The sequence below is a fragment of the Ailuropoda melanoleuca genome, chromosome 8 (genome assembly GCF_002007445.2).
Source record: "Ailuropoda melanoleuca isolate Jingjing chromosome 8, ASM200744v2, whole genome shotgun sequence".
In the NCBI taxonomy this organism is placed as follows: domain Eukaryota; kingdom Metazoa; phylum Chordata; class Mammalia; order Carnivora; family Ursidae; genus Ailuropoda; species Ailuropoda melanoleuca.
In genome coordinates this window covers 57,607,653-57,626,443 of record NC_048225.1, presented here as the reverse complement: position 1 = coordinate 57,626,443, position 18,791 = coordinate 57,607,653, and the positions used below count along the sequence as shown (strand labels likewise).

The following is an 18,791-nucleotide window of genomic DNA, read 5'->3' as shown; positions in this document are numbered from 1 at the left end:
AAAGTTAGGAATTGAAAAAAGTCACTTCTACGTTTCCATCGGCTGTCTTCAGCACCAAATGCAATGCTTCCTTGAAGCAGAAAGTTGTAAATTCCATAAAGTTTAGTAATGTAATAGTCCTTGGAGGTTAAGAGGCACCTGGACAGATTGCAGGCACCCCTCTCTGGGACTTTCTGAGTGTGTTGGTCCTATGGGGCTGCATAATATATTTAGACATACAAAGTATTATAGTGTGAACTCCAACTCAGGTAAATATGGTATCATCCCACATTTTTGCGACAAGACCATGAGGTTTGTGTCCTTAATGCTAAGTCGACGTCTTCATTTATGTAGGTATCATTAATTCCTATTTGTTGAATCAATGAACAGAATATGAATGGTGTATCCAAAATGGAAGGACAATATAAAATGTGCTCTTTCCTATAAAATACGTTCACAATAGAGAGAAAAAGCTAGATGACAGAACTAGAGATGGACAAAGGTACAGGTGGACTGTATTTTAGAGATAGTGGATTAAATAAAATGCAGTATTAAAATTGCTTTTAGGGGCGCCTGGGTGGCACAGCGGTTAAGCGTCTGCCTTCGGCTCAGGGCGTGATCCTGGCGTTATGGGATCGAGCCCCACATCAGGCTCCTCTGCTATGAGCCTGCTTCTTCCTCTCCCACTCCCCCTGCTTGTGTTCTCTCTCTCGCTGGCTGTCTCTATCTCTGTCGAATAAATAAATAAAATCTTTAAAAAAAAAAAATAAAATAAAATTGCTTTTAACTTTTTTCTTTTTACTCTTTTTAATGTGGCTACTAGAAAATTTAAAATCACGTACATGCCTCAAATTATATTCCTACGGAAGAGTTTTGGTCTAGAGGGAGCTTTTTTGTTTCTTCTCAGGGATCCACCATGTGGTCCAACATCAGTGCCACCCATTTTCTACTGACTGGCTTCCCAGGTCTGGAGATATTTCATCCTTGGATTTCCATCTCCTCTTTATCATTTATGTGTCCATACTCCTCAGCAATGGCACCCTCCTCTTCCTTATCAGAGAAGACCACGCTCTCCATGAGCCAATGTACTACTTTTTGGCTATATTGGCAGCCACAGACCTTGGAGTGACTTTGACAACGATGCCCACTGTGCTTGGTGTTCTGTGGCTTGATCACAGGGCAGTCAGCCATGGAGCCTGCTACTTTCAGGCCTATCTAATCCATTCACTCTCTATTGTGGAATCTGGAGTCTTGCTCGTTATGGCCTATGATCGTTTTATTGCCATCCGCAATCCCCTGAGATACACCTCCATTCTCACCAATGCTAAGGTGGTGAAGATAGGTCTGGGGGTTCTGATGAGGGGATTTATACTTATTGTTCCCATAATTACCACCCTCTCTGGATTCCCCTACTGCAAATCCCATGTCCTCTCCCATGCTTTCTGCCTACACCAGGATGTGATCAAACTGGCTTGTGCCGACATCACCTTCAATAGACTCTATCCTATAGTCCTGGTCTCATTAACCGGTTTCTTAGACTCTGTGCTTATCCTTATCTCTTATATTCTAATCCTTAATACTGTCATGGGAATTGCCTCAGGTAAGGAGCAGGCTAAGGCTTTAAACACTTGTGTCTCTCATATTAGCTGTGTTCTGGTTTTTTACGTCACTGTTACTGGGCTGACCCTCATTCATCGATTTGGGAAATATGTGCCACATGTAGTTCATATTATAATGAGCTATATCTACTTCCTCTTCCCCCCATTTATGAACCCAATAATCTACAGTATTAAGACCAAGCAGATAAGGAATGGTATCAATCGTCTTCTCTCTCTCCATAGAATTTGATTCTGATCTATTTACCTTGGAGTCTCTCCCCACTATGGAATGGGTTTCTTCGGAGAATGGACTTTATGAGCCAATGGGACTTACAATCAAGAGGACTGGCATTCCTGTCATTTAAAAGACACAGCCTCATTGCCCTGTTTCTTAGCCACTTACCCCCAGCGTACTCCCAAGGACTTTGGCTTTAGTCCTGTTGCTCTGTTTGCTAGGTTGGTTTGCTATATACTGTCATTTTCTCATCTGGTAGAATTGTCTTCATGGTTACCTGAGGCCAATGATATTTGAAATGTTTGCAGAGTCTATTCATGGAGAGGGAAATTAGATAGCTTGCAAGAGTTCCCTGGCATTTTCTGGGAAACAGTTAAACATTTCTTGTATGCTTGAGAGCACATCAGAGATGACAGAGGGTCTTAGACAACCCTACCAGTATTGTATGTGCTAGAGTGGATCAGAAATAAATAAGAATAAGCACTGGGTGTTATATGCAATTGATGAATTATTGAACACTATATCTGAAACTAATGATGCACTGTATGTTGGCTAATTGAATTTCAATTAAAAAAAAGAAAGAAATGAGAATAAGATAGACCAAGAGAGGGCTTGTTGCCAAAACCACCCAAGGCCAAAGAAGAACTTAGATTCCAGCAGATGCTGGTGTAGCTAGATGCCCACCATAGATAGATTAATGAGAAGTCTCTGAGTTGCTGGTAACTGGTGTCTTCAAACTTGGGGATGAGGACTTCAAACCACTACAATAAAATAAAGTTCCATTTCTTGCATACCTGAGTTTTTGTTCAGAGTTCTGCAGTTCATAACCTTGATATATGCTTAATGAAAAAGGATACTAGTCAAAAAGACATTCTGATATGTACACAGGGGCAACAATTTGTCTTTTTCTGGATTGAGGGGATGGTAGTGAAGTATTTTCAGGAAATATTGTAATTGTATGGACTTGAAACACATAAGACATTTAAGGAAAGTTCTCTCAGGGCCTCCCATACATTTTATTCCATGCAGGGGTAAACATGATGAGAATCTGTACATCAGCAAAATAGGAAGAAAAGCTCTATTTTATTAGTTCATCAAAAGGTAAAGAGGTCTAGAGAGAATGATGTACATTCAACAAAATTATAGAAAATATGTTGGCAAATAGAATCCAATGTATTCAATCAATAATTAGTCCATGACTTTTTTTTTTCCTAACTGGAGAAGAAATTTCATATCCCTATGTCTTACCAGATCACTGGAATGATTTCCTATAACCAATAGATTCTCTTGTACAATAATTTATTTCTCCATTGGAAATGGTTATTTATAAAATAATCTTTGAAAACCACTGATTTATATCTTCCATCACTGTTTCCATTCTTTTTTTTTAATGATTTTTTTAATTATATTATGTTTGTCACCATACAGTACCTCCCTGGTTTTTGATGTAAAGTTCGATGATTCATTAGTTGCGTATAACACCCAGTGCACCATGCAATATGTGCCCTCCTTACTACCCATCACCAGCCTATCCCATTCCCCCCACCCCCATCCCCTCCGAAGCCCTCAGTTTGTTTCTCAGAGTCCATAGTCTCTCATGCTTCATTCCCCCTTCTGATTACCCCCCTTTCTTTATCCCTTTCTTCTCCTACAGATCTTCCTAGTTCTTATGTTCCATAGATGAGAGAAACCATACGATAATTGTCTTTCTGTTTCCATTCTTAATTCACCTAACTTTTTTCCCCTTATTTTAATTAGGTTTTCCCTATTGATCCTATGAAAGAGAAGAGAATAACAGATCAATTGGCCTGTACAGTCCAGGCAGTTTAAAAATTAAAAGAATATATAACAAGAGCTTAAAAACAAGGGAAAATACGTTTAAAAAAAATCAAGGCAATGGTGATGTAAGTCAGTCTAACATAATGTGTCTCCAATAGAGTGATACCTAGAAATGAATTCAAAGAAAAACAATGAAATATATGAGGCAATTCCATAGTTATAAACTATTTAAAGAAGATATAACAGGCATGATCTTTATTTTTTTATCCTCTATCTATATACATCCAAAAGCATCTTAAAAATTTAAGATTTCATGAAAATATAGTTACCAATTTTATTATACCATCTTATTATCTATAAAATTATATTCTATCTTTTATAATATATACTCTGTTCTCAAACTTCCCCAAATAAAATGCATAGAGTTTACCTAGATATATGGAATATACTATTACATTTAAAAAGGCTAAAACTATAATCATGTTATACCTTTGACTATAGTAAATTTACTTGCTTCAATTTATTCTTAAGAAATATGGAAAATTTGTTTTAAAAAAAGCACAGTATGGTAGAAAGAATGTAGTCGTGGAAGAAAAAAGCTGTCTACTTTTGTCTCCTTCACGTACAACCTTTGTGATGTTGAACAAGTCATTAAATCTCTGAGCCTTATTAATTAAGAATAATAAAATGCATGCTATTGGCATTCATATGTCCTGCTAATTATATTAATATCATTGTACTGGCAAAGCCAGACATCTGAAGTTTTCGACCCATCAGCACTAAAATAGAAGGGAAGAATTTTGAGCCAGTAGGAAGCCATTTAATATATGATGATTCTTTCACATGATGAAATACATAGTTAATATGAATAAAAATTGTAAGTTTTATTTTTATTTTTTCCCTGGGAATAGGTTTATATATTTATTTATTTATTTTTATTAGTTTCAGTTAGCCACTGTATAGTACATAATTAGTTTTTGATGTAGCATTCAATGATTTTTAGTTATGTATAACTTAATTAAAAATTGTAAGTTTTATTTTTTTATTTTTTTTTAAAGATTTTATTTATTTATTTGACAGACAGAGAGACAGCCAGCGAGAGAAGGAACACAAGCAGGGGGAGGGGCAGAGGAAGAATCAGGCTCCCAACTGATGAAGCCTGATGCGGGGCTCGATCCCAGAACGCCGGGATCACACCCTGAGCCAAAGGCAGACGCTTAACTACTGAGCCACCCAGGCACCCCCAAAATTGCAAGTTTTAAACAGCCTTTGGAAATGATGATGTGCCTTCACGCTTTTCCCTCGGTCATTCCCAAACAACGTAGCTTCCCCTACGAGGTCACCAGGACATCCAGTCCTTTGACACTTGTATTTTTGATTCCTTCTTGTCCTCATTTACCTTGACAACTTAGTTTTATCTTCAGTTCTTGGAAACTCTTATGCCAGTATCCTATGTGTTTTGTGTGTTTGATTGTGTGTTTTGGCTTATTTTAAATTAATCCTAGACATTTCATTCTTTTATACTCTTCTGAGAAAACTTAACAAAACAAAGCAAAACAATGTAGATCTTAACATTTTCCAGGCCTTGTGCCAATATATACATAAGTTAACTTACACTATTGTTACCTCATTCTTAGGAGTATTTAATGTTTGCGACAATCTTTTCAATGAATCCATCATCCCCTTCTTACAGATGAAGGAGCCTCAGTGTTAAGTATGTAAAGACACAGAACCTGTAGGTAGGGCTGGGCTCGTACTCATACTCCAGGGCTCCTGCTCTTAGCTATGAATTCCAGTAATTTGAAACAAAGTTTCCAATCTAATGTAATCTGATCTAATTATTGATTGTTCTCAAGTCCCTCCCCCTGCTCTCATATTTGTTTTCTGAACTCAAGACGCACATACATAACTAGCTAGGAGGCATTTCTACACAACTGCTAACAGACACACAAGGCCCTAACCTGAATGATTCTCTTCATTCTTTCTTCCAGATCCAGCATGTAAAGTGCACAGGAGTCAAACAACAATTCCTGATTACCTAGTAAAGTCAGTGTCTTCTGTGATCCCTGTATTAATAAATGGAGACGCTCTCCACGCAGATAAAATCAGAGATGAGGGTATCTTCCACTGTTCTGTCTCCTTAATCTACCATCTTCAGTCAACTTCTCATTGTAAATCATGGATTCTTTCTCCCGTCCACTTCTATGCTACCCTACCAACAGCATCTGATCTCATCCACGCCAACAGTATTTGTCTCCTGGATTATTACAGTTGTATCCTACACACTCCTCAGTCACTCTTCCACCTTTTCAATGTGTCCTTCAAGCTTTCACCAAAGTAAACTTGTAACGGGATTATGTGATTGTGATCCCCTCCCCCTTACTTCACACTCATTGCTCTTAGGGTGAAGTCAAAACTCCTTACATGATTTGTAAGACCCTACATGATTAGAACCTGCTACCACAGATTCATTTTGTGTCAGATTTTCCCACAAGTTTTTTTAAGCTATACTAAAATTCTTTTTATCTGAATTCACCGTATTTATTTCTTGCCTTTGGCCTATGCACTTTTTTCCTCTCTGTTTGGAACTAAACTCTATCCTATTTACAACTACTATGTTCCTTACCTTCCTCCTTGTTCAATCCTCAGCTGAAATCACATTTCCTCTGGGAAGTTTTCCCTGATCCCAAAGATATTCCCTATGTGCTTCTCTTAGCATGCTATCATCTATGCAGTAATGATAGTACTATGAAAATTTATGGTAAAAAAAAGAAAATAAAATTTATGGTTAATATTTTCATCCTGGGACCCACCATATTCCGATGTGTTCATTGTGAAGCTGACACAAAGAGGCTAATGATCTAAAAATAAGGTAATTTTTAAGACAAAAAGTTGACTGTCCCCATACACATGGCTATTAAGAAATTCACTCATGTTCCTCTGAATCAGAACTTATTTCCCCAAAGGAGCAGAAAAGAAAAAATGCAATTGGAATTCATAAGCTCTAGGATCAACAATGGTACATGTGGTCCCTGAGAGAAACTGGTATACTTGTGGCATTGAAGGTAGACAACAAGAAGGACATGCATGGGTTTCTTAAACCCTGATGCTGAGGATTCGAAGGGGGGATCATATAAGCAAGTTCTGATATTCCATCTCTGCTGGCATCTGAGTTTCCAGTTTTCCTCCCACATCCTTTGCGAAATGCATGAATGACCTGAAGACACTGTTTAAGTGGCCCAGCTACTCCCAGAAAGAGGAAAGAGTTCTGGAAGAGAGATCGAGGGGTCTCCTGAGTGGCTGTAAAGCTAACTATGGGGAAGTGATTCCTACATACATCAGCTTTCTAATGGGGCTTCCTGAGGGAGCTATGTGAGGGAAGCATCTAAACCTGGTCTTCAAATAGGGCAGGAGCAAGTCCCTGTTACAGCAGCAAGACTGGCGTGGGTGAGTGCCAGGAACAGAAATACGGAATGACTTTTTCCTTTCTGATGTTATATGCAGTCAAAAGAAGCATTTAATAAATTTTTCCAGAGGGCTGCATAGAGGGAAGATTCCAGCTGAGGTGAAAGACATCTACAGCACAGACTTCTTCCTTTTTTTCCATAAGTGTATTAAAGAAACTATGCTAGATTTGGCGTTTCTAATCTGTAACCCTTGGGTTGGCATCACCATAACCATGAGTGCCCTAAATTGTGACATTGTGTGCTTTTATCCATTTTTCTAGGCAGAAGTTTATAGTTTTTATTAGATCCCAACAGCACGCGTGCGCACCCATGCGTGTGTCTACACTTTAGCAACTGCTGTCTTCGGAAGGGCACGTGAGACTCTCTAGGAAAAATAGAAAACCTGAGACTCTATTTCTGGTCGATCAGTCTTGTACCTATACGGCGTATCCCTCATTCCATTTGGGAGGAAATGGAGCAGATGAGAAGAGCAGGTAGGGGTGGGGCAGGATAAACGCTCTCCTCTCTGGTCACCTGTGCATTTGGACTTTGTGATGGATTCATTTTTCACTATTTCCTTTTGAGGTCCATATATCTTTCTTATCCTTTCTTTCTTCGTATACCCAAGCCCCCTCTGCTTCTTTCCTTCCCCCATATCCACTGAGAGTCAAGTTGTGCTCTCAGACTGAGCAGTTTGGTCAGTTCCTATTGATGTCTATGTGTGTGTGTATGTGTTGCGTGTGTGTGTGTGTGTGTGTGTATGTGTTGTTACAAGTCTAGGAATCCTGTTTACCTAGAAAAACATCATAACATGAAAATCAGGTAGGTATATTATCTGGATGTTTTCAGCATTAGGGACCCTGTTGAGACATTCATTGACAATGCTTTGCATAAAATTGCACAGTGATCAAGCCCAATTATAAGCTCTGCTGGTGTGTATTGTGAGATTCTTCAAGATAGATACTGTGCTTATGAAATAGTTTTCTTAGCAATCAACATAGTGGTGGTCGTGTGGTGTGCGCTTACTAATTCTCTGCACATTCAAAATTGTAATCTTTCTACTTGTCCCAGATGAGACTGAGGGATGGTGCTTCTACTGGCTGTCCACACCTTCAGGTGTACAGCATCCTTTGGGGACAGTTCATCAGATAGTGATAAGACAATTCCCCCAGAACTTTAGGAAGTCACTAAAGAAAAAACATGCTCTGAGTTGGGAGCTGCCTCTCTCCACCTAGACGAATTAATTCTTGTGTGCCTGATGTAATTTTCTCAACACCTGCCAATAAATAAACCCATATATAGCCAAGCCATGTTTATGGAAAATTGCTACCTAATGTAGGCTTGGGAGGATGCATGCAGTATGGTCCCAGCCCTGAAGAAACTGTCTATAGTGGCCTCAGTTTGATGACAGTATCTTGTACTCCTGGAAGCCCCCCACACATGCTCCTGGACAAATATCAGGGTTCTCTTTTCATCCTGGACAGGGTTTCCCTTTATTCCAAAGGCTTAGGAACATGTCCTGGTTTTACATTCTTAGAGGTATTATAGCCTTCCCTGTATCTTGTTATTTTTCTGATACAAGCCTAGCTATAGAGGAAAATACAGCTTCCTATTTCTCAAACATTTTTCTGCTCATAAAAATAGTAAAAGCTTCTGTCCTTTTTGGTTTTGGACATTTTATTACCAGTCTCTGAAAAGACCTGATTAATTTTTAAGGAGAAGCTTACGTTCTGGAAATACAGTTGAATCATTCCAAATTCCTTTTATTTAATAAATTAAATAAATTCAGGATCTTACGGTTTGTTTTTTGCTTTTGTTTTGTTTTGGTTTGTTTTTGCTATTTTCCCCTTTAGAATAGATATCTCTAATTCACTACCTCTCCCAGCTACCTTTCTCTTCCTCTGACATGTTGTTTTCTCATCCCATTTTTAAACCTCAGGCCACTTTCAGGGATAGAACAACATTTGTATAGTAATACTAATTTAAACCCCTATATGACTTGATATACTTTAGTTTTAGGGAGCTCCTAGAGTTGGTGATTTCTGTCTCAGCGAGTGCCATGCCCATACAGATGTGACTTCAGAGCATTTTCTTACATAAGAGTTACATTCTTTGTGAATTGTCCTGATTCTGGTTTATTTCTGATATTAGGGACATGTTGTCAAGAAGCGTCTGCTTCTGAATTGGTGGTGAAGTGGGACTACAGCATAAAAGGTAACAGGCTCTTTATTTGGGCTGGATGCCACTAAGAACATGGGAGTAGTAGAGATGACTGACGTCTTCAGGCTGTAGGGACATTGTAATGTGACCAGTCACACGAGCAACAGCTTATCAGAAGGGAAGTATTGAAGGAAAAGGAGCTAAGAGTTAAGAGGAGACATAGAGAAAGAATCTGAGCATTCAAGAGCCAGTGAATAAAGCAGCTATGAAAAAAATTACACGAGGATGTCTGGCAGGAACAAAGAAACCGCCCAGGTGGACAAATCCAAAAACATGTATCTCCAAAGATGGAATAGATATGAACTGTTTAGAGCAGTGATTCTCAGATATTACGGTACGCCTGAATCACTTGGGGATCGTGATCAAAGGCAAATTTTGGTTCGGGGGTTAGAGGTGGAATCTAAGACCACATGTCTAACAAGTCCCTGTACTTGTTATTTGTGGCTGGCCTATGGCCCCTGCTTCTGGTAGCCAACCTCTAAAAAGGGGTCACTAATTGTTGGAGGAACAAAGCAATTGGAAGTGATGGTGGTGGTCTGTGTTCCATAAAACAGCACCATTCAATTTCAAAAACAAAGGCAAGTTTTTCTAACTGAAAACTAAGTATTTATTATGACTATAGAAAATAGAAGCAAGATCAAAGTTAAGTGTGCCCAAAAGCTTAGCAATCATGGCAACAAATCCACTAAGAAAGATTATTACTCACTTGTACTTATTTACCTTATTTGTTGTTATACACTGCTCCTGGAAAAAAAAATTTTTTTTTTAAAGATTTTATTTATTTGACAGAGATAGAGACAGCCAGCTAGAGAGGGAACACAAGCAGGGGGAGTGGGAGAGGAAGAAGCAGGCTCATAGCAGAGGAGCCTGATGTGGGGCTCGATCCCATAACGCCGGGATCACGCCCTGAGCCGAAGGCAGACGCTTAACCGCTGTGCCACCCAGGCACCCCATGGAAAAAATTTTAAGCATACACACCATATAGGACCTGATGTTGTGAGAAAAATTAATGAAAATATTTCATTTAATTTGAGAAAATTTTAACTATTAACCGAATATTTTTTTCTACTTAGGGAAAAACTAACATTCCTATCTCAAGTATAACCTGCAAACCTCTCTTCTTCTTCTGCAGGAAAATACTTGTGGAGTTACATTTATCATACCAATTAATTATCCCCAAGTATGAAGATTGTGGTTGAGGCTTCTGTGGTATTATACCAGTAAAAACTCTGGGCTCCTGAGTTCAATGCTTCTAGAAAGCTGCTCTCTACCTGTGGACATACTATGTGGCCCAATATCAGCGCTGCCCCCTTTTTGCTGACTGGCTTCCCAGGTCTGGAGGCTGCCCATCACTGGATCTCCATCCCCTTGGATCTCCATCCCCTTCTTTGCAGTCTACGTCTCTGTGCTTCTTGGCAATGGCACTCTGATGACCACAGCCTCCATGAACCCATGTACTATTTCCTTGCCATGCTGGCAGGCACAGATCTGATGGTGACATTGACCACGATGCCTACTGTCATGGGTGTCTTATGGATGAATCACCGGGAGATAAGCCACGGAGCCTGCTTCCTGCAGGCCTACTTCATTCACTCCCTTTCAGTCGTGGAATCGGGTATCTTACTTGCCATGGCCTATGACCGTTTTATTGCCATCCACAATCCCTTGAGATACACTTCCATTCTCACCAATATTCGAGTGGTAATGTTAGGGATGGGAGCTTTCATGAGGGGTTTTATATCCATTATCCCTGTAATCTTGCGTCTCTTTTCATTTCCATATTGCCACTCTCATGTTCTCTCCCATGCTTTCTGTCTTCATCAAGAAGTCATGAAACTGGCCTGTGCTGACATAACTTTCAATAGACTTTACCCTGTAATTTTGGTTTGTTTAACAATCTTCCTAGATTCTCTGATCATCCTTTTCTCCTATATCCTAATTCTTAAGACTGTCATGGGCATAGCCTCCGGTGAAGAGAGAACCAAAGCCCTCAACACTTGTATCTCCCACATCAGCTGTGTCCTCATCTTTTATGTCACTGTGATTGGTCTGTCATTCATCTATAGGTTTGGGAAAAATGTGCCATCAGTGGTCCACATTATAATGAGCTATGTCTACTTCCTCTTTCCTCCTTTAATGAATCCTATCATCTATAGCATCAAGACCAAGCAAATTCAATATGGCATTCTTCGCCTTTTATCCAAAGATCGATTCGGAAGTTAAATGCAGATAGTAGAGATCTGAGGTTTCTCTGAACCTAGGGCCATGGAATTCTAATTCCACTAAGTCTTAAAACCTATTGTGGCATTCGCCATTTCTTCAAATGATACAACGCCATTTATGAAGCTTATGAGTTATGGGTTTATGTGCTGATTTGTTTCCTTGTTATTCTGTGTTCTTGCCTTTAAACTCTACGTAAGGGATAAAAACACTTTTAATTTTCTGGAAAATTAAGTACAATGTGGATATTGTGTTTTCTGTGTATGCAATTAATTTTTATGCTAAAACACATCAAAAATTTGTTGTATCTATTTTCATGGCTTACTTTGGAATTTTTGATCATATCTCTTGTTATTTTCCTATCAGGGAGTTCATCATTTCCTAATTTATTTGTGGGAACTCATTATAAATGAACCCTAGTGAGCCATTTATATTGCAAATATATCCCAATTTCTATTTGTCTTTTTAGATATAGAATTTAAAATTCTATATATAAATAATTTCATTTTTATTTACCTTATTGAGATTTGGTGGCCACATGATGAAGACCTCCTTGATTCCAGGTTTTTTCTTATGATTTCTCATTTTTTGCATAACTTCTTTTTGCACATTCTATTTTATAATAAGTTAATATTTGGAGAAAATTAAAAGATTTAAAGAAATCCTCATTGATTCTATTTTCAAAGTAGTAACAGTAATATTCAGCCATTTGGCTAATATTTTAAGGCATGAGACAGGAATGATGCTGAACGAAAACAATTTAACTGCAAACAGACCAATACAAAATATTGTCTTATCTAGATCCAGTCCACAGTGGGTCAAAAAATCAAAGAAACCTACATTTGAAATTATCTCTGTAACTAGCGACAACATGTGAAGGACAAACCCTTTTGAGGATGTGGGTTCCAAAAAGGATCACTTCCAGACTGAGAGAAGGGAAAGGTTCCCTGAGGATTGTGTCTTCAGCTGAGAGCTGAGGGTGTATTAGAAGTTAATTGGTCAAACAGGCATAAGAATGTTTTAAGCAGAAAGTAGTATGTGAGGAGGCTATAGGTGGGATGGTTCATGGAAACTTCTGGGAATGTGGCTGACATGAAGAAAGTGATAGCTCTGGGGGAGGGGAAGGTGGTTAAATAAGTAGCATCCCGTTGGCCATGGCAAGGGTTTAGGTGTCTACCCAGAGAGTCACAAGAAGCTACTGAATTAGTTCTAAGCAAGGGAGTGATATGATTTCAGTTATGTTTACAATTTATATGTTTACAATTTATATGTTCAGGTATGTGTAGTTCAGCAAGAGGGACACAAGAAAATCAGAAAGATACTGTGTCAGTTTCAGAGAGAGATACCAGTAGCTAAAATTATTAAAGTGAAAATAAATGTATTGGATAGGTATGATATATATATAAGACATAAAATTGATAGATTTTAGAAAAATGTATAAAAGAAAAGTTTGGGAAGAAACAAATATAAAATTTCTGGATTATTTTAAGTACATGAATGTTATTGACCCCAAAATGATTCCTGATTATGCATAAAATCCATCTTTGAAAAATATTCTGCTAATTTGAGGATGAGTAAAAGTCCCAATAATGTTTGACCTATTAAAATGACCAAAGGAAATATGGTATGCTGTAGCACTGAGCTTTTAAGAAAAGACAGTAATGTATTCATTAGCTAGTCATTTATTGAAACAATTTTTAATATGTGCATCTTTTTGCCTGATTGTTAATTTTCATAGTAAAAGCTAGGCCTGTATGAGCATGTGCTGAAAGGTCAGGAGATACAAGACAATAGAAACAAACTGAAGCAATTGACACTATTAGAAGCTCATAGAACACATGGGTCTTTGCATTCTTACCCAGGAAGAGAAAAGGATAGATCAAGGTTTCTACCCAGTGATTCTTCACTGGAGCATGTCCACTTCTATCAACCCTACTGATAACATCCTATCACATCCACACCAACCCAATTTATCATGCGGATTACTGTGTCTTGATTCTTCTCACTTATTCTACCTCTTTTCCAATGTGCTCCTCATACCGTAGCAAAGTGACCTTTAAACAATGATTAATTAGCTGATTGTAAGGATGGCCCATCACTTATTTCATACTCTTGTCCTTTGGGTAAAGTCAAAACTCCTTACATGAATTGTAAGACCCTATGTGATCAGAATCTGCTACCACAGATTCACTTTGTGTTAAGTTTCTCTCATAAACTTAGAGATGTTATAACTCTTGGTATAAATTTAGTATACAAATATTTTTTGTTTAAAGTCATCATTTTTTTTCCTTGTCCTATGATTAGTGCACATGTTATTCTTTGGGTGGTTTTTATTTATTTCTCTCCATAGAATTAGTGCCCTATCTTAGAAAAAATATTATATTCCTTACTCTTCTATTTTTCAATTCTCAGCTTAAAGAGCATTCCAGGAACCTTGCCCAGATCCTAGGGATACCTTCTCCCTAGCTCACTGATGTTCATTTTAACAGTGCTTTATAAATTCATGGCAAATATTTTCTTTCCGGTTCCCGCTAGATTTTGAGTTTAGTTAATGAAAAGAACATGTCCATCACCCTGAACCTGTCACAAAATAGGCAATGATAAATGAAGTAATTTTAAGATACAATATAAGACATCTTTCATTCACCTTGCTGTTCACAGACCGATTAGGTTCCTATGAATCAGAACTGATTTCTCCAAAGTGACAAAAAAGACAAAAATGCGATTAGAATTCACAAATTCTAGGAGTAACAAAGGCACATACGACTCCCTTGACCTTTGAGATAGACAGTAGGAATGCCAATGTTGACGATCTTGGGGTAACATAATCAAGCCCTGACATCCCAATCAGGGTGGTTTTTGAGTTTCCAGTTTTCCTAACACACCCTTGGGGAAATGCACGAGAGGCCTGGCTGGGGACACCAGTTGAATGGCCCAGCCACTTTCAGAAAAAGAGGACAGGGGAGGAAAATCAAAGAATCTCCCAAGTGGCTGGAAAGCTGAAACTCTGGGGAGGTGATTTCTACAAACATAAACTCTTCAACTTGGCCTCTTCAAGAGTTTTTTGAGAAGGAGAGTCTGAAGTAAGTCTTCAGATAAGACAGAAAGAAAGTAACCATTCCAACAAGACAGTAGTGGGTGAGTGCCAGGAATAGAAATATAGAATGACTCCTTACCTTCTGATGTTAGATGCAGGCAAGAGAAGATAGAAAGATTTTCCAGAGGCCTGCATAGGGGTCATATTCCATCTGGGGTGAGAAACATAATAGCACAGACCTCCTTTGGACAAATGTATCACAGCAGGTTTGAAGCTTTTAATGGGGGACTTCAAGCAAACTGTGAATGGGTTTAGGTTAAATGTGACATTGTCTGCTATTGTCCATTTTTTTAAATCAAGGGTTTCTGACTTTTGTGAGAATTCCATAAAATGCTGACATTCAATTTCAAAATGGAACAAAATTTTCTGATAACAACAAAAAATGTCTCTATCATGATTGCATATATAAAATTAAATCAAGTTTAAATGTTTCAAGTATATCAATGTATTTACAACCAAAAAAAAAAAGAAAGCAGTGTAACTAAGTAATGTAGTTATCCACTCAAATATTTTTATCTTCTTTTTTAAAAACTTTATTGCTTCAAACATTTTCTAGCATAATATCTAACAGTGTGGCCTAACATTTTGAAAAAAATTTTTTTAATTGAGAAAATTTTAACCATTAACCTGATATTATATATAATGTGGGAAAAGACCATGATTCTTCATCATTAATAAGCCTAGAAATCTCTACTCCTCTTCTGTAAGAAAATAGTTGTAAAACCATGTATATACCAATTAATTAGCCTGAGTACAAAGATTGTGGTCGAGGCTGTTGTAATATATTCCCATTGGGAGGTAGTGCACACTGAAAACTGGATTTCTGGGTTCATAGCTTCCATAAACTTGCTCTCCACTTGTGGACATACTATGTGGCCCAATATCAGCGCTGCCCCCTTTTTGCTGACTGGCTTCCCAGGTCTGGAGGCTGCCCATCACTGGATCTCCATCCCCTTCTTTGCAGTCTACGTCTCTGTGCTTCTTGGCAATGGCACTCTCCTTTACCTCATCAAGGATGACCACAGCCTCCATGAACCCATGTACTATTTCCTTGCCATGCTGGCAGGCACAGATCTGATGGTGACATTGACCACGATGCCTACTGTCATGGGCGTCTTATGGATGAATCACCGGGAGATGAGCCATGGAGCCTGCTTCCTGCAGGCCTATATTATTCACTCCCTTTCCATTGTGGAATCAGGTGTCTTGCTTGCCATGGCCTATGACCGATTCATCGCCATCCGCACCCCTCTGAGATATAACTCCATTCTTACCAATTCCCGGGTGATGAAGACAGGATTGGGGGTACTAATGAGAGGTTTTTTATCCCTTGTGCCCCCAATTGTGCCACTCTACTGGTTCCCATATTGCCGTTCCCATGTTCTTTCCCATGCCTTTTGCCTCCACCAAGATGTCATGAAACTCGCCTGTGCTGAAATTACATTTAATCGCGTGTACCCAGTGATTCTGGTTGCTTTGACTTTCTTCCTAGATGCTCTGACTATCCTCTTCTCTTATATTTTAATCCTGAAGACAGTTATGGGCATCGCCTCTGGACAGGAGCGAGCTAAGGCCCTTAACACCTGTGTCTCCCATATTAGCTGTGTTCTGGTGTTTTATGTTACTGTGATTGGCCTGACTTTCATCCACAGGTTTGGGAAACATGCACCACATGTGGTCCACATTACCATGAGCTATGTCTACTTTCTGTTTCCCCCATTAATGAACACCATTATATATAGTATCAAGACCAAGCAAATTCAGAGAAGCATTATTCGCCTATTTTCTATGCACAGTAGGGCTTGAGATTTTATTTCACAATCTTGAGATCTCTGGGAGTTTTTCATTTCCCGTTATTGGAAGAGAAGCTTGGTTTTATCCTCAGTGCCTTTTTTCAGAGTTAGATGAAATTTTAATCATTACATAAAGCTATAAGTTGACTTGAGCAGATATGTATTCTAATATTACACCTGTATTAGAATATATATATTGGAATAGAATATGTACAGAAAGTGTTATTAGAATATATATAGCATATAATATTCTATGTATATATTCTCTCTCTCTCTCTATATATATATATATATTCTGTGTATGTATTCCAATATATGTATTAGCATGCATATTGGAATAGAATATATAGAATATTTTATTAAAGTGTATTTATTATACATATATAATACATATGTAAGAGGAAATGCTGGTGATCTTGGGGAAAAGGGATATAGGAAAGAGCTGAGATGGGGCTTTCCAGATCTTGTATGTGAAGAGAGAAGAAGTACTACTTCGGAAAGTGCCGTATAAGTGACTAAACACAGCCTGGGTCAAAGACAGTTCATCTGAAGGAAGATGTGTAGCTGGAAGTACATTTTGTGTGTTATATAAATGATAACTAGAATGATCTATTTTTTCATCTTCCCATCTCTCTGTTTGAATCTAACCGTATTGGAAATGATGTTCTTCTAAAAGTAAATAAATCTCAGTGAGGAAAACTAGCAAATGTATAGAACTCTAGGAAGCATCCACTTGAAACTTCGATTTCCTTCAGTATATCAGTGGATTTTATTATTAAATGGAAACTGATACAGATCAAAGGCCAAATAGCAAGGCACCAATTTCCTATCAGCCAGTTGAAGCCAGATCCCCCAGCACTCCTTGTTCTCTTCCCAGTGGCTGCTGAACACCGACATACTAATTTTTCTTCTTTCTGGATTTCTACTTCACCTCCTGAAATTTTTCTTCTGTAAAAACAGAGTATAGATTTAGATATCTCTTGTTTCCGTCTCCCCTTGCTTCCCTCTCCACACAAAAGAACTCGGGGCTTTTTCACTTGATGAAATTTTTCTGCTAATCAAGTCAGGAAACCCGGCAAAACTGATGGAATAGTTTCTTCCCTCTATTTCTTTCTTTTTTTTTTTTTTCAAAATGTTGTAAGGTTTCATTCTGTTCATTTTGGTTGACAGACTTCAATGTCTCAGAGTCATAGCACACATCCTGTTTTAGGAATTATTCTAAGAGTTCTCCATGAATTAATTTGTTGCATATTCATGTCTACACAGCAGTTCTTGAGAAGGGACAAAAAATCTAAGCAACACACAGCTTTCAGACATCCTGTTTAGGGACACAGAATTTGGCAATGATTTATGAATAAAAGGTGATAGTTTTAGACACTTAATACTTTAAACATGGCAATGAAGATGTTACAATATTTCTTTCTTTGCCCTTTCTTTTTTGCCTGAAATCTGAAAAATATATTTTATGTGTCTGTTAGCCATTTGTATGTCTTCATTGGAAAAGTGTCTGTTCATATCTTCTGCCCATTTTTTGATTTGATTATTTGTTTCTCATGTATTGAGTTTGAGAAGTTCTTTGTAGATCTTGGATACAAGTCTTTTATCTGTAGCATCATTTGCAAATATCTTCTCCCATTCTGTGGGCTGCCTCTTAGTTTTCTTGACTGTTTCTTGGCTGTGCAGAAGCTTTTTATCTTGATGAAATCCCACAAGTTCATTTTATCTTTTGTTTCTCTTGCCTTTGGAGATGTGTCATGAAAGAATTTGCTGTGGCCGAGGTCAAAGAGGTTGCAGCCTATGTTCTCCTCGATGATTTTGATGGATTCTTGTCTCACATCGAGGTCTTTCATCCATTTGGAGTTTATCTTTGTGTATGGTGTGAGAGAGTGGTCAAGTTTCATTCTTTTGCATGTAGCTGTCCAATTTTCCCAGCACCATTTACTGAAGAGACTGTCTTTTTTCCACTGGATGTTTTTTCCTGCTTTGTCAAAGATTAGCTGCCCAAAGAGCTGAGGGTCCATTTCTGGGTTCTCTGTTCTGTTCCATTGGTCTATGTGTCTGTTTTTGTGCCAGTACCATGCTGTCTTTGTGATCTAATATATTAGATCTATCATTCTTCTTTCTTCATTCTCTATCTTGTGAGTGCTCCCTCAGGAGACATCTTCCCTAGACACTCCCTTTATCTGACTTCTTGCTGATCCCCTTGTTGTTGCCTTCACTGGCCCTGCCTCTTCTGATAGCTCACCCAAGCCTCTCAGCATATTATCAAATGCTATCACTACTGAACAGCTGGATCCAAAAGTATTGTTGACATATGGGACCAGGGAACAAAACTAACAAAATGAATTGTAATAGGGATAATAAGCACAGATACTACACTTTAAGATTCAACTCCATAACTGTAAGTAGGAGATAGAGGTATTT

General features: G+C 38.2%; 3 protein-coding genes across 3 annotated transcripts; all 3 read left to right on the top strand.

Moving 5' to 3' along the window:
• The first annotated feature begins 895 nt into the window (after positions 1-895).
• LOC100481525 (olfactory receptor 51B2-like) lies at positions 896-1,827 on the top strand. Its single transcript, XM_011233431.2, is given in 2 exon segments — positions 896-977; positions 980-1,827. Coding segments are annotated over 2 exon segments (930 nt in total).
• Positions 1,828-10,541: 8,714 nt separating this feature from the next.
• On the top strand, positions 10,542-11,480 carry LOC100472203 (olfactory receptor 51B2). The gene is given in 3 exon segments (XM_002926082.2): positions 10,542-10,625; positions 10,627-10,684; positions 10,687-11,480. Coding segments are annotated over 3 exon segments (936 nt in total).
• A 3,964-nt stretch (positions 11,481-15,444) lies between these two features.
• LOC100472448 (olfactory receptor 51B2) lies at positions 15,445-16,380 on the top strand. Its single transcript, XM_002926083.3, has one exon. The coding sequence runs from the start codon at positions 15,445-15,447 to the stop codon at positions 16,378-16,380; it is 936 nt and encodes a 311-aa protein (XP_002926129.1).
• Positions 16,381-18,791: the final 2,411 nt, after the last annotated feature.

Bases quoted from the DNA above. Each gene is read 5' to 3' on its own strand.
- LOC100472448 (XM_002926083.3), top strand. From the start codon at position 15,445: ATGTGGCCCAATATCAGCGCTGCCCCCTTTTTGCTGACTGGCTTCCCA.